The sequence below is a fragment of the Notolabrus celidotus genome, chromosome 21, assembly GCF_009762535.1.
Source record: "Notolabrus celidotus isolate fNotCel1 chromosome 21, fNotCel1.pri, whole genome shotgun sequence".
Classification (NCBI taxonomy): Eukaryota; Metazoa; Chordata; class Actinopteri; order Labriformes; family Labridae; genus Notolabrus; species Notolabrus celidotus.
This window is the reverse complement of record NC_048292.1, coordinates 2,942,708-2,958,423: the sequence shown is the minus strand read 5'-3', so window position 1 is coordinate 2,958,423 and position 15,716 is coordinate 2,942,708. Positions and strand designations below refer to the sequence as shown.

General features: G+C 41.6%; 1 protein-coding gene across 5 annotated transcripts in view; it reads left to right on the top strand.

The window, feature by feature from the left end:
* The window catches only part of ntn4 (netrin 4), a 44,205-nt gene that overhangs the window by 1,371 nt on the left and 27,118 nt on the right, over positions 1-15,716 (top strand). For 2 of the 5 annotated variants that reach the window (XM_034673564.1, XM_034673565.1), the window contains exons 2-4: positions 3,869-4,260; positions 5,807-5,917; positions 10,357-10,907. In XM_034673564.1, coding sequence (XP_034529455.1) covers positions 5,905-5,917; positions 10,357-10,907 — 564 coding nt within the window. In that variant the 5' untranslated portion in view covers positions 3,869-4,260; positions 5,807-5,904. Of the gene's footprint in view, positions 1-3,868; positions 4,261-5,806; positions 5,918-7,247; positions 7,745-10,356; positions 10,908-15,716 lie in introns of those variants that run through there. The other 3 variants (XM_034673566.1, XM_034673562.1, XM_034673563.1) reach the window with 3 other exon arrangements.

The following is a 15,716-nucleotide window of genomic DNA, read 5'->3' as shown; positions in this document are numbered from 1 at the left end:
AATATTGGATATAGAAGAAAGAAAACAAATCGATTATTACACTCTTACACTACATTTTATTTGCAATGATAAGAAAGCAACATATTTTATTAAATTTCTGTATTTTCTTCTCTCTATACCTTCATTTATAACTTTGAAAAATGCTGACATTCAACACACAATAAAATGAGAAAATAAATCTATTTCATCCCTTTCCTCATATTGAAGCCAAAAAATAATTAATAATTTATTTCCTATCATTAAAAAACAGCAAATCCTGCAGATTTCTTGTTCATTGATGTATTAATGACCTGAGTAATGGTTTAATTCATCATGGCATAACTAAAAGTGAGTCTGTGAACCCTTTAAATCAACCTTATATCACTTTATGATGTGAGTTTTTTAATTTTGCATCATAGTAAAATATTGTTGAGGACATTTCTTTAATTTCAAGCAGAATTAATCATGATTTTTTTGCTTTTTCAATGTTTTCCAGTCAAACTGTCATTCTCCCTGAGCTGAACTGCACCACCTCTATATATTATCTCACTGAGACACATACCGTGCCACAGACATGTTCAGTATTTGAATCCTCTGACCTGTTTCAGAGCAGGAAAGTGAAATGAGTGTCATATCTGGGTTGGGCCGGCTCTCTGTCTGGGCAGCGTTTCTCTCCAGGCACAAACAGTCTGAATATTTCTCTCCTGTTTCTGCGTAGAAGCGTTCAACTGTTACTAAAGCCTGAAACAAGTTCCAACCTGGTACTGTGAATAAAAGTAACGTCTGACTTCCTACAGTAAAGGTTTGGTTCCTCCAGAAAATTCCTCTGAAATTACTCTGCAGCTTTTCTCTGCGTGTTTGGAATACTCGTGCCCTTACATCATTTAGCCTATTTTTCTTCACTCCTTTTGAGCTGCCCTCCGTGTAATTAACCAATCCGTCAGTCAGGCACCGTGTCAGTCATGGCATGATAACAATGTGTGTGTATTGGTGTGTGTGAAAGTTTGGTGCAGGGGCAGGGACAGAGAGGTGGCCTCTGCAGGGACCTGATGCTCTGTTAAATCCTCTCATTTAAGACTCAGAGATGATCAGGTGGTTTGTTAGTGTTTAAAAACCAAAGTATGAAGTATCTGCTCACTTATCCTGAACTCAAAGTGAGGGAGAAAAGACTCTAAAACGATCCTGAATGTTTAAAAAGAAGAAAAACAACAATCACAAGAAATGCCAAATGATAAAGAAATGAAAAATATCCAAAAGTGGAAAAAAAAATCATCAAAATAAGATGCAAAATTATCACAAAGTGATGATCAACCATTCTTACCCTAACTTTAGGGTTAGGATTAGGGTTATGATTAGGGTTAGGATTAGGGTTATGATTAGGGTTAGGGTTAGGATTAGGGTTAGGGTTAGGGTTAGGGTTAGGATTAGGGTTAGGGTTAGGGTTAGGGTTAGGATTAGGGTTAGGGTTAGGGTTAGGGTTAGGATTAGGGTTAGGGTTAGGGTTAGGGTTAGGATTAGGGTTAGGGTTAGGGTTAGGGTTAGGATTAGGGTTAGGGTTAGGATTAGGGTTAGGGTTAGGATTAGGGTTAGGGTTAGGGTTAGGGTTAGGGTTAGGGTTATGATTAGGGTTAGGATTAGGGTTATGATTAGGGTTAGGGTTAGGATTAGGGTTAGGGTTAGGGTTAGGGTTAGGATTAGGGTTAGGGTTAGGGTTAGGGTTAGGATTAGGGTTAGGGTTAGGGTTAGGGTTAGGATTAGGGTTAGGGTTAGGGTTAGGGTTAGGATTAGGGTTAGGGTTAGGGTTAGGGTTAGGATTAGGGTTAGGGTTAGGATTAGGGTTAGGGTTAGGATTAGGGTTAGGGTTAGGGTTAGGGTTAGGGTTAGGGTTATGATTAGGGTTAGGATTAGGGTTAGGATTAGGGTTAGGGTTAGGATTAGGGTTAGGGTTAGGATTAGGGTTAGGGTTAGGATTAGGGTTAGGGTTAGGGTTAGGATTAGGATTAGGGTTAGGGTTAGGGTTAAGATTAGGATTAGGGTTAGGGTTAGGGTTAGGGTTAAGATTAGGGTTAGGGTTAGGATTAGGGTTAGGGTTAGGGTTAGGGTTAGGATTAGGGTTAGGGTTAGGGTTAGGGTTAAGATTAGGGTTAGGGTTAGGGTTAGGATTAGGGTTAGGGTTAGGGTTAGGGTTAGGATTAGGATTAGGGTTAGGGTTAGGGTTAGGGTTAGGATTAGGATTAGGGTTAGGGTTAGGGTTAGGATTAGGGTTAGGGTTAGGGTTAGGGTTAGGGTTAGGATTAGGGTTAGGGTTAGGGTTAGGGTTAGGGTTAGGGTTAGGATTAGGGTTAGGGTTAGGGTTAGGGTTAGGACTAGGGTTAGGGTTAGGATTAGGGTTGGAACCAGAACTAAATTTAAGCAAAACAGAACCAGAACCAAACTCAAAGCAAACCGAACCAGAACCAAACCGAACCAAACCGGACCAGAACTAAACCGAACCAGAACCAAACCGAACCAGAACCAAACCGAACCAGAACCGAACCAAACCGAACCAGAACCGAACCAGAACCGAACCAAAACTGAACCAGAACCGAACCAGAACCGAACCAAAACCGAACCAGAACCGAACCAAAACTGAACCAGAACCGAAACAAAACTGAACCAAAACCGAACCAGAACCGGACTCAAGCAAACAGAACCAGAACCGAACCAGAACCGAACCAGAACCGAACCAGAACCGAACCAGAACCGGACTCAAGCAAACCGAACCAGAACCGAACCAGAACCGAACCGAACTAGAACCGAACCAAACCGGACCAGAACCGAACCAGAACTGAACCAAAACTGAACCAGAACCGAACCAGAACCGAACCAAAACCGAACCAGAACCGAACCAAAACTGAACCAGAACCGAAACAAAACTGAACCAAAACCGAACCAGAACCGGACTCAAGCAAACCGAACCAGAACCGAACCAGAACCGGACTCAAGCAAACCGAACCAGAACCGAACCAGAACCGGACTCAAGGAAACCGAACCAGAACCGAACCAGAACCGAACTCAAGCAAACAGAACCGAACCAGAACCGAACCAGAACCGAACTCAAGCAAACAGAACCGAACCAGAACCGAACCAGAACCGAACCAGAACCGAACCCAAAATTGAACCAGAACCTAACTCAAGCAAGTAGCACCAGAACCAGAACCGAACTGGAGCAAACATTATTAATGTCCTCAGCTTGGATGGGCTGATCTGATTTCTCCTCAGTGAGTATTTGCCCGGTCTTTGAGAAGACTCTCTCAGAAGGTACAGATGAAGCCACGATACACAGCCTCCCCTCCATCACCTGTATCCTATATCCTCACATGTGATTGGTCGCATGGCCGCCATGCTGACCAATCAAAACAAAGTTCTGCTGTGAGCAGAGCTGGGGCTGAGCACTGAGAGAGCTAAGCAGGGAAAGTTAAAAATGGGAGCCGGCTCTCTCTCTCGATGCGAGCCGGCTCTTCTGATTCACTATAAAGCATCGACTCTCAGAGCCGCAGCTTTGATCATGACACATCACTAATGTGCTTAATCTGTGTTACAATTATGAGGGGGTCCTTGGACAATTTTCTCACCTGTAAGGGGTCCCTGGCTCCAAAAAGTTTGAGAACCCCTGCTCTAGATGTCATGTCTGGCCTTCCTCTGGCTCCTCATCCAACAAAGAAAACTTTACACTGTGTGAATAAGCATATCTGAAACTTCAGGGTCAGAGCTCCTGAAACTTCTGGAAATCTATATCCTGCTGCTTCAAACCTGACTCTCAGTGCTGATATCATCACAGTTTTAAAGAGTTAACAAATAATGCATCTGAACATGATTTTCACTTGAGTTTTAAATGCTTTGGTTGCAGCCTTTCCTGGTTGAGATCATCATTTGGAGGAAGTGGGCTTTGTTGCGGAGGCCAGTCGGATCATTCCAGTCTGATGCCAAACAGCTCTTTGAAGTCTGCAGAGGAGAGCGGAGAGACTGAAGTAAACGCTGAATGGATGAACTGCAGGAAGTGAAAGGCATGGGACTCACAAATCTCCCTGAGTGTGTGCAGAAGTCCGGACGACTTCTGAGGATGAGTATATCTGTGAGGTCTTAAAGTCACCACATGGGTTTTTCAGTTTGTGGCCTGTAGAAGTCCTGGACTACACTCTGTTCTGTGCTGCATGAAAATAAAACATCTGAAGAGTTAAACTCGCTGAGAGAGTTGCAGAAAGGTATCCAGGACCGGCACAAAGAGAACAAAGCGACCAGGTGAGATAGTTTCATTTGGCTCAGTGCTTGTTTGACTCGGGTCAGATGCACAGAAAGCAGGTCATGGTCCGATTACACAGCAGACAGAGGAGCCAAAACCATGCTGTGTTCACTGGAGCTTCACCCAAATGGGACGTGGAGGAAGGAACAGTTTGCAGACATCGATTTCTATCCCACAAATCCTTTTTTTGTACCATCAGTGAGCACAGGGGGGCACCCTGCAGCCTGCAGAGCCTGCAGAGCCGTCCTGCTCCATGCTGGAGTTTGCATCTGTCCTGGTCTAAGTTTTTGAAGCACTTCATTCAAGTTTCAGACATCTCTTTCTGTGTGATGAAGCGGTCTTTGTTGCTGGTAAAAAGCCATTAGGGGAGCAGGACTGGGATTAAAAAGCTCCCAGTTTATCGGCCTGCATATTTCACTGGTTTTGTTTGAACACCAACAATGTTGTCAACAAAAGCCGAGGCCAAGTTCAACCAAGCAACCAATCGGTGTAATTCAAAGTGCGTCATTCAGCACCAGTGTGTGTGTTTGGTGTGTGTGTGTGTTTGGTGTGTGTGTGTGTGTTCGTACTTTCTCCATCCAAAGCCAATTAGTCAGAAATGTGGACATGAGCACATCAGCTTTTCATCAGACTCCACGAGGTCGATGCAGGGGGTCTGCAGCGTCCTAACATCATGAAGCACTGATCTTAATGTGACCGCTGGGAAAGGGTTTCAATAAGTCCTGAAGTGAGAGACTCAGACTTTGACTTCATGCTACTCCACACTTTTATCCCTACAATCTGAGAGGTGGACAAGTTTCCTTTCACTCTGCTGTGTCTGTTGGAAAGCTGCACGAGTCAAACTGTGACAAACTGATGATTCAAAGAAAAATGTCAACAAAGAGAGAAAACATGACAAACTCTGCTTCAAACCAAAACAAGAATCTGCTCTGTTGTGGACTTTAGAGACCTGAGGGATCGTTTACATTTTATCCATGAGTTAAATGAGTGTTTTGACTAGAAGGAGTAGTTTGGCTTCATATTAGTACAGAAGAAAGAGCAGTGATGTGTTGTCCATCTTTATATACAATCAATGATCCAAACGAAGGAGTCAAGCCTCCTTTAATGACCAGGCGATAAATTTGAGGTGATTTAGGGCCTGTGTCCACTAACAGCAGTTTTTGCTCTTGCTGCATCCACCTCCTCAATTTTACAGCAGTTAATGTTGCTTGTTATGAAGTTTGTCCCACAGCTCTTTCACTTGAATGGTCTAGTGGTCTAACTGTGCCCCATATAGAGGCTATTGTCCTGGTCGCAGAGGTCACTGGTTCGACTCCCGGCCTTGACCATCTGCTGCATGTTTCCCCCTGCTCTCTACTCCCCATGTTTTCTGTCTCTCTTCAGCTGTCCTGTCAAAAAGGCGAAAATGGCCAAAAAAATTGCACTTAAATTTTTTTTACAAAAGTAAAACCATCAATAGAATTCACGCCGTAGCATTAGAAGTGACTCTAGAGCTAAAATTGTATCCTGGAAAACACAAGAGTTGTTGTTTTCTCATCTTTTCAGATCATTGTTGACAAAGTTGATATCAGAAGTGCAGAAGCACCACCCCTTCTTGATTCTGAGTGGTCAGTGATGGAGAAGTGACACTGACAACAGCAGTGATGTTCCAAAAATGTAAGTAGTTTGATCTGAGAGCGCTGTAAGCACAGTGTGAAAACATGGCTGTCCTCGAGGGTGTTGTTGTAACGAGAAGGGCCAACAAAGATAAGCTGCACTGGTTTATAGAAAACAGGCACAAAGTGGAATTAATAATAATAATAACTCAACTTTATTTATATATCACCATTCATACATAAAAACATGCAGCCCAAAGTGCTTCACAGAATAACAGAGACAGAAAACAACAGCAATGATACAATTATAAAAGGCCTTATTATAAATAAAATACTTAAAAATAAAAGAAAATCAATACATTCAAATTAATCAAATAAGTAAGAGTGGAAAGAAAAGTTAAAAATAAGGTAGAGTTAACAAGATCAGATGAACACAAGAAATAAATAGATAAATAAATACTTAATTTTTATAAATAAGATAAATAAATGTTAAAACAATGATTTGAATAATAATGATACAATTATTAATAATAATAATAATAATAATAATGATGCAGTCCAGAACTAAAATAAACTACTCCAAATTAAAAGCTAGATTAAAAAGGTTAAATAATAATAATAATAAGAAATAATAATGATAATCCTAATAATAATAACTTTATTTATGCAGCACCTTTAAAAAAAAAATTATATATATATATATATATAAAAATAAATATAATATTCAGATTTATGTTTATATCAATAAATAAATATGTAAAGTTATATAAATGCATAAATAAATAAAGGACAATAAAAGTGTTTTAGGAAGAAGATGAAAAATAGAAAAGGATATATTAAGAATATTAAAATAACAATAATGATAATGAAATCAGAAACAATACATAGTCAAATAAACTCAAATTAAGTTAAATTAAAAAAAAAAGCAATTAAAACAGTAAAGTCATATTAAAGCAAGTCGACCCTTATTGAGTGAGAATGAACAATATGCTTTATTTTATGACTTGTTTTCACTTTATGTCTTATTTATAGTTTTTATCAACTTTGTGCTTTTTTTAAAATGTGCAAACCACTGTTTTGATTTCCAACAATGCTTCACCATCATCTTATCAGGGTCTCATGATGTAGTTGGTATAACATATTTTAATCTTAGTAACAAAAGTTATTTAAAAAATCAAGGTTATGTCTTAAAACAGAATAATATTTATAGCTCACAGTTAGTTTTGGGAACTTTAAGTACACACTTCTGCATGATGCTCGTTGTGTCCGCCTGGAGGTCCCGGCCCCTCATGTTGGACCCCCTGCTGTGAGCAGCAGGTTGTGTTGAAACTGTAAATGTTCCTTTAAGCCGCAGAAGTATGTGGAGGAGAGGCGGAGCTGCTGCTGCTGCTGTCACTACACCTCCTCTCCGGCTCTCAGGCAGAGATGTGCAGAGCGGGCAGCAGCAGCAGCAGCAGCGAGCTCTCACTGACTCACTGAGGGGACAGGAGACACACTGAGGGGACAGGAGACACACTGAGGGGACAGGAGACACACTGAGGGGACATGAGACACGCTCCGGATCCAGAAGCTGCATCAAACGACGCGCAGGGCACCACAGAGAACTTCTCCTCCTCCTCCTCCTCCTGCGCTCCTTCTCTGCGGGACTTTACGCACCGTACGGGATCATGTTGTTTCTCCTTCATCGCCTCTTTGGATCGCAGCTGAGTGAAAGAGAAAGTCCACACCGGATCTGAACCTGCGCACTTGTCTGCTTCTTTGACCAAATCTGTGCACACTTGATGTCTGAGTAACTCAGCCACTCTCGCGCATTCTGGATTAATATTCCTGCCACGAGGAGATATGTTGCTTTTCTTTGTGATCAGCCTGGCCGTGCTGTCAGATGCAGGTTAGTGTGTTTACTGAACATGAAACATCCAACCTCAGAGTTTCTGTCACTTCAGCATCAGTGTGCACTTGCCTTTCCGGGTGCACCAATGCAGAACTCGCCTTCACTTTTACGCATTTTAAGCTGCGCTTCAAAGCGTCTTTACCTCTGATTTCTAACACATTAACCTTCATATAACACAACATTAAGATGTGATGAAGAGTTTGCACAGATGTATTAAACTCCAGCTTCCATATGAACCTCATGGATACTAAGAATAGCTGCACACATGTGTGAGACTCATTGTTTTTAAGTGGCACATTTCTGAATGGAGGTTTTGAATGGAAACCTGATTAAGCTTTGTTTTTATGTTTGAATGAAAATTTGACACATTAGATGTTTCTAGCATCATCATTAGAGTTTAATTCAACTTTATGGAAGCTGCTTTTAGTGACCATAGAGTTTGAATGAGAGTGAGTGGTTGTTTGGTTTCCTCCCCTGACCTCCTCTCAAACAGACAGTTATGTAATCCATCATGAACTCCTGCCTCTCTGAAACATGCTTCCAGAAAAGCTTCCTCTCTGCAGAAGTTCATTAAATCAGGCTCTCAGGGTGTAACACGATCGCATCAGTGAGTTGTTTTGATATGAAACACAAAGACAAAGTTTTTCAGGGTTGGAATAATAAATCCTGGGTGGAAGATGACACTGTGGCCCTCAGGGTGAGGTTTTTTTCTCTCCTTGCAAAGCGTCTGGGAGGCGTCTGAATGCCGCTCATCCTCCCTGAGCTGCCAAACTTGATCTGTGTTAGAGTCCACGCTGGCTGCAGTCTGCAGCAGGCAGGTGCACAATGCCTCTATTATCCCTTTTGCATAACATTTCCGATCGAGGTAAATCACTTGACTTGTGTACACACTAACACACACACACACACACACACTGAGTCACAATTCGCCCACTCATTCTCACACTTTATGTTACTTAGATTCAGGTCAGTCTGTTTGCTTAACTGGGAGTCCAAGTGTTTCCAAAACCTCCAAACCAGCTTAGAAGAAGTCCTGAACTCAAAGGGCCGGAGAGGAACTGAATGCTGACAAACAGGACATGTTTACAAGTTAATGTGGTGAATTATTAGACACAGGTCACAGAATGATCAGCTATGATTGGAGGAGCTTTCTTAACTCATCTTCATGTTAAGGTGTGGCCTTTAATATAGACCTCTCTGGGAGTCTGGATCACCTTCATGGTCCCAAATCTGGACCTTCTTGCTCTCTTTGTGTGACGTCTTGTCATGTAGAAAGATTTTATCTTATTTTGAAGGTTTTCAGAGTCCTACGAAAGAGTTAGTCCTTCAAAATCTGCCATCAGTAAGCCGCATGTAGATTATAACGTTGACTAGAAGTATTCGGACAGAACCTCGCAGGGTTTCGTTTAGCATTGAACCAAAGCGTTGCACTTTAATGTAACAGGACGTTGATATTTAAAGATTTTCTGGTGTTAAAGCTCCTGTGAGAAGTTTTTGGTGGGTCCTGAAACAGACTGAAGATAATTTTGGCGCCTTTTTCCAAGCTACAAAATCAAAGGTAACATCATCGTATTATTAGATATTTGCATTAAGCTATTTTCAACATGTGACGGTGCTGACGGGGGGTAGGTATCGTACAAAGTGAATAACAGCCCCCTGCAGAAACAGCCTTTTTTTTAATGTTCCACTATGATGGACTGTTTGAAGAAAGCAGGATGAGTTTGTATGGCTAAGACTAACAAGATAAGAAGTACTGCTTTGTCCACAGGGGGCGCCAATATCAACTCAAACGAAAGGTTGTCACAGGAGCTTTAAGTATGAAGTGCCAGCTTCTGTATATCTCCCTGTATCGCTCTTTTTTTGTCTCTATCCATCTCTATGTCTGTCCATCTGTCTCTCTCTCTATCTGTCTGGTTCTGTTCAGATGTTCTGCCTGTGAAAGGATGTTTTTTCTCGCCTCTCTCGCCAAGTGATCGCTTATAATTGGACGAATGTTTGGACCCCTCAATAATGTCAGAGTTTGGTTGCTTCATCTACAAAATACTGTGACATTTGATGCTACAAACATTGTCTGATTGACAAAAGTGGGAAGTTAAAAGCGTTGACCTGACATAGCTTTGATTATTTTACATGTGAAACTGTAGAAAGCTGCAGGTGCTTTACTGTAAAACCCCTGACTTAGACCAGATACAACAAACTGCCTCCAGGTAAACTTGTGAGTCCATCAGATTTCAGATTGTGGACTGTTTTTATTAGTTAATCAAACAGTAAAAAGACCACACAGTAGATTTGAATATCAGGTTGTAAGCACAGCAAAAACATGGTACTACATCCATGGACAACTGGACACAAAAAAGTGGTGTCCCATATGCACAGAGACTCTTTATCCTACTTATCCCATGTCTTGTTTTTCACAATAAAAGCATCAATAGACCAAAAGTTAACTCTACAGTGACTTGTGATTTGGGTGAATTGTCCCTTTAAACTCAGGTGTAGTGAGCGCCACACCTTGCTGCTTTCCCTCGTCTTGTTTTCTCTGCAGAGCTGTTTGTCACCTCAGGCCACATTTATAAAGCTCCAGTCTAAGCTCTTTTCTTCTCCCCTTCCAGGTCTGTCGGAGGTGTTCCGTGCGGGCGTGGCCCCTCGCTGCGAGAGCCGCGCCTGCAACCCTCGCATGGGTAACCTGGCTCTGGGACGCCGCGTCCTCACGCAGACCGTCTGCGGCAACAACGGCACCGAGCTCTACTGCTCCTACTCCGACCCCAACGTCAACCTGGCCTGCGACGCCGCCCAGTGCGCCAAATGCAACGCCGGCCTGCCTCACCTGTCCCACCTGGCCGGATCCATGTCCGACTCCTCCTTCAGGCACCCGAACACCTGGTGGCAGTCGGCGGAAGGGGTGGAGTCTGAGACGGTGCAGCTGGACCTGGAGGCGGAGTTTTACTTCACACATCTCATCCTGGTGTTTCAGTCTCCGAGGCCTGCCGCCATGACTCTGGAGAGATCTCAGGACTTTGGGAGGTCGTGGAAGATGCTGCAGTACTTTGCCAGCAACTGCAGCGCCACCTTCAGGCTGGAGGAGGGAGAGACAGAAGGGGGCCGGGACGGGGCCACCTGCACGTCCAAATACTCAGGGGCTTATCCCTGCAACCGAGGAGAGGTGAGCAGAGCTGTGTGTCTTTTAAACTTTGAAATCAAGCATTGAAGTTTATCTGAAGTCTTGTTAAAGACAGACCAGCAGATTATTTGCTCCAGTTTGTCAGTTTTCATCCCGACAGAGAATTTTTGCTTTTTGATTTGAATAATTTGTATCAATGTCCCAACTTTAAAGATCTCTTCATAAACATCTCTATACTATCCGACTAGTAGTGACGAATTGACACCTAAGGTGACACAGCTAGAAGTTAGAAACGGTTAAGTATTTAGCCGAGGCCAGATTTTTATCTTAGGAGGGGGTGGAGACCAAAAACAAAGACAAAAACGAGATTGAAAATTGTACTTACAAGTGCTTGCAAAGAGGCGTTCAGGTACAGCATGGAATATGGGCCAACAGAGTCCTGGTAGAACTCAAATCCAGATACAGAATTGATCCCGTAATGGACATAAAGCAGAAAGAAAGAGACCAAGAGCCAGAACAGACACATAGTGTAGCCATGTTACTTCAGGTTGGGCTGTTGGGACCGTCATTTTGAGCTTAGGCAATATAACATCTTCATATTGTATTGTACTGCCCCCTAGTGGCCGAAACAATCAGTTAATGTAGATTTAGGGCTGATAATATAGACTGTATGAAGCATAGTTGTAGCCTAACCGCAAGGCAAACGATTACATCCTGCCATCCCGTCCGTCAAATTGGCCCCGCCCCTAATTATGCCTGACGACTTAAGATCAAAATATATGATATGTAGAAATATTTAATCCCCATTCAGTTGTCACAGATAAAAAAATAAGGAATAGAGACAAAAACATTTTAATACCAAGCTCTAAATATGTTTAATTCTGCTGTAACAATGTATCTACATTTTAATATGGACTCTAATGGGGTTCCTTCACTTTTGAGACCAGCCTCTAGTGGACACTTGAGGAACTACAGGTTTTTGCACTTCTGTATCGACTTCACTTTTCAGCCCCAGAAGTTGCAGCTTGATTGATACAAGAAACTGAATGAGAGAAAGTGTGGAAGGAGAAAGAGTTATAAGAAGAGACTGTTGTAGATGAAGTAATGTAATAATTAAACCACTCGTTAATTAATAATAACTTTAGTTTCAGGTCAAAGGTTAAAGTATACACAGTAAGTTCTTTATTCCCATGTTTTCACAGGAACATAAATCACTCTGTTTCCGTTTAAAAAGTCCCAACAACCGGCCAAAAATTCTTCATCTGATCGTATCGGCGTCAGGTTGATTTCCTAATATTCCTTTTCGTCCAAATGCGTCAGAAAGCAGGTTAACGCAGGCGGGCGAGGAGGGCAGATACACACACCTGCAGAGGAACGCTGGAGGGGATCACTGAACGTTTCCTGCTCAGCTTTTTCTTCCTCTCTGAGTTAATTGCTTATGATGTCACATCGCACACCCCAGGTACGGCAGGTAAACCGTGCTGGAGACTGATGCTGGTGTTAGCAGATGATTTAAAGGTTCTCCTCTCCATCAGCGCTCGCCTGACTGGAGCAAGTTCACGACTTTAGCAGTGAGTCACGCAACATGCAAGAGTCATACGGCGAGTAAGACGGGGTTACATATAGCACATAGAGCAGAATAAAAGAACAGCTGTGTGTGTGTGTGTGTGTGTGTGTGTGTGTGTGTGTGTGTGTGTGTGTGTGTGTGTATCTGTGTGCGTGCATGAGTGAGTGTTTAATGGGCGTACTTTGACTGTAGCACGAGAGGGCTTCCTGAAGTCCCTTGATGTTTAATTGAAGCAGTGTGTGTCGGGAGCTGATCTGCAGATGTGTGTGTGCAGGCGCATGCCGAGCGTGGTGCTGCTCCAGACTCCCTGCAGAGCTCTCGTGTGTGATGTGTGTTGACGCCCTCTTTGATGGAGTATTCCAAGTATTCCTCACAGATGTTTTGGACTTATCCTGCCGCTGGAGCGTAAATCTGTCACGATCCGCTCCTGCCGAGCTTCTCCTGCATTTTGAAATGAGTTTACGAGCTCGTGCGTGTCAGAAGGAGAAACATAAATTGGCTTTCCTCTCACATGAAAAGATTTAAACACGGCAGCATGTTTCCCTCTCTGTCTCTCTCTGTTGGTTTCTCTACCTCTCAGCCACCTGTGCTTGCAGCCTGACCTCTGCCCTCTCACCCCGTCAACTCCTGACCCAGAGGTTAACAGAGGTCAAGTAGAGCTCTGACAGGCCAGCTGCTGCTGCCGCTCAGCTGTTCACACTGTTTCTACTGCTCTGTGGTTTTTGTTGTGATTGTGTGTCACCTGTACTGACAGCTAAACAATCTGCAGCCTGTGCAGGTGATGACAACAGAGTGCTGCACTGTGCTGTGTTGGAGTGTTAAAGGGATGCAGTGGCTTCATCCCTCTGTGTTTTAAACATGGAGAGCATCAAGAAATAAATCTGCATGCACTATCATTATTTATTTAGACATAACCGACATACAACCCCAGACAATGATCTGCAAAACCATCAAAATCTGCTTTTATCATCATTTCATACAGCGTCCAAACTTTAAGGGAGACTTTGAGACAATTTTCAGGACTGATGATTTGGATTTGGCATAACTGCATTTAGATTGTAAAATGAAGAAGAAGGCTTATTTATTCATTAAGACTGTTTTATTGCTAGTGTTACTGTTTTAGTTTAAGGCCTGAAAGCGAATGATTGTATTGCATCGTAAAGAAAAAATCCTGGTCTCTGCAGCTCAGAAATTGAGAGTCACTGCTTTTCTCTACTCTCTTATTATTTGATATCTTTAAAATTTTCACCCTGATTTAACAAACGAACTCTCTCAACTCTACTTTGTTTATAAAGCACCTTTCATACATACAAGCATGTAGCCCAAAGTGCTTTCCAAAAGAACAGAGACAGAAAAAAACTGAAATTAGTAAAATAACAAAAGACATGATGATGAAAGAAAATACTACTTAAAATCAATACAATACAATTATTAGAATAAAATAAATACAGTAGAAATAAAAAAATAAAATGAAATCAATTAAGTAGAATTTTGAAAATAAAATGAAAACATTAAACTTAATAAAATAAAATCAACATAGTAAAATTAGGAAAAAGAATGAAATAAATTAAGTGAAATTCCTTAAATTAAATCAAAAAATTAAGTGTAATAAAATAAAGTCAATACAGTAGAATTAATAAAATACAATAAAATTAATTAGGAAAATTTATAAAATAAAATCAATAAATTAAACTTAGTATAATCAATTCAATACAGTGTAATTAATACAATACAATCAAAGTCAAATTGAAAAAATCAGTACAGTAAAATTACTCAAATAAGAACAATATAGTATAATTAATAAAATAAAAACTTTATAGTACAATTGGTAAAATAAAGTCAATACAGCAACATTTATAAAATCAAATCAATACAGTTTAATTAATAAAATAAGTAAGGGTAGAAAGCAAAATTAAAGATCAGTTTAAGTTAAAAGGATCAAATAAATACAAGAAATAAATAGATAACTGAATAAATAAGATAAATTAATGTATTTAAAACAATGATTATAATAATACAGTCCAGGGTTAAAAATAAAAGACTTAAGTTTACTTTTAAAAACCCCAGAGATCTCACTGTTTTCATGTCCAGAGGCAGAGAGGTCAGAGTTTAGGCTGGTGCTTCATATGAGACATTGAGGAACATTTCAAAGGGAAGCATTGGAGGACCTCAGTGAAGAAGCCATTTAAAGATGACACCTTGGGCCAAAAGTAACAGTATACAGGTCTAACACACGTGATGGATAATCCAAAGAGGAAGCCTTCAAACACTTTTCTTCACCATCAATAATCTATAGTTTCAGCTTCATCGTAAATTTACACCGTGAATTGAAAGTGAAGTCATCTGATGAAGTGATGGTTTCAGAGTGAGCTGTAAAATGTAACTGCATGAACAGTATCAAAGTAAATAAGACATAAATCCTGTGACTGAGGGTTGATTTAAAGTTCTGCGTGCACGTGCTCGCTCAGGTTATCAGATGCTTTCTGGGAGTCGCTCTGTAGCTGCGAGCGATTTCAGGAAGCTGGTAGTCTCAGCTTTCTGCCATGAGAGCGTGTCATCTCTTGTGCTGAAAGCTTTTTCATGTTCACCTGTAATGTAGCGTGAGTGAGTGTGTGTGTGTGTGTGTGTGTGTGTGTGTGTGTGTGTGTGAGGAGTATGCAGGGATCGTTGTCTTATTTATGAGGTCAGCCTGGCTGGAAGAATGTGAGTGTTTGTTATAGAGACTGACCTCCTTAGGGAAGAGAGTGAGGCCTACACACACACACACACACTCTCACACACTCACACACACACTTTCAGATAAACACATACAGTCAGCTCTCCGTCTGTCTGCTGGGAAGGAAGTGCCGTTGCTCTGATGGATGTTGGTACTGTTGGCTAGACGCCGCCCTCCCCCCCGCCTCACCCTCTCACCCGCTCTGTTTCCCTCTCCGTCTCTCTCCTTCTATCAATGCCCATTGTGCCTGTTTACCAGATTACAGCCCACAGTGCTTTGATGGAATTACGCCTGTTAAAGCCAGACTTACTTTTATTTTTCAGGCTCAAGTGGACACATGGCTCACAGTAAACCCAACACCTCCAGCACTCCGACACAGACGTGAAAATGTGGCTCATTTGGCGATAAATCCGTCCTAAAGTCTTCATGCATACATTCAAACTTTATCACCTTTGTGCCTCTGCATGTCTGCACTGTCTTTAGATTCCACATATCAGACACACAGTGAGCTTTAAAAAGCAGATGTTTTCCATTCTGCACCGTGTCGCTCTGTTTTCTGTGGATTCGA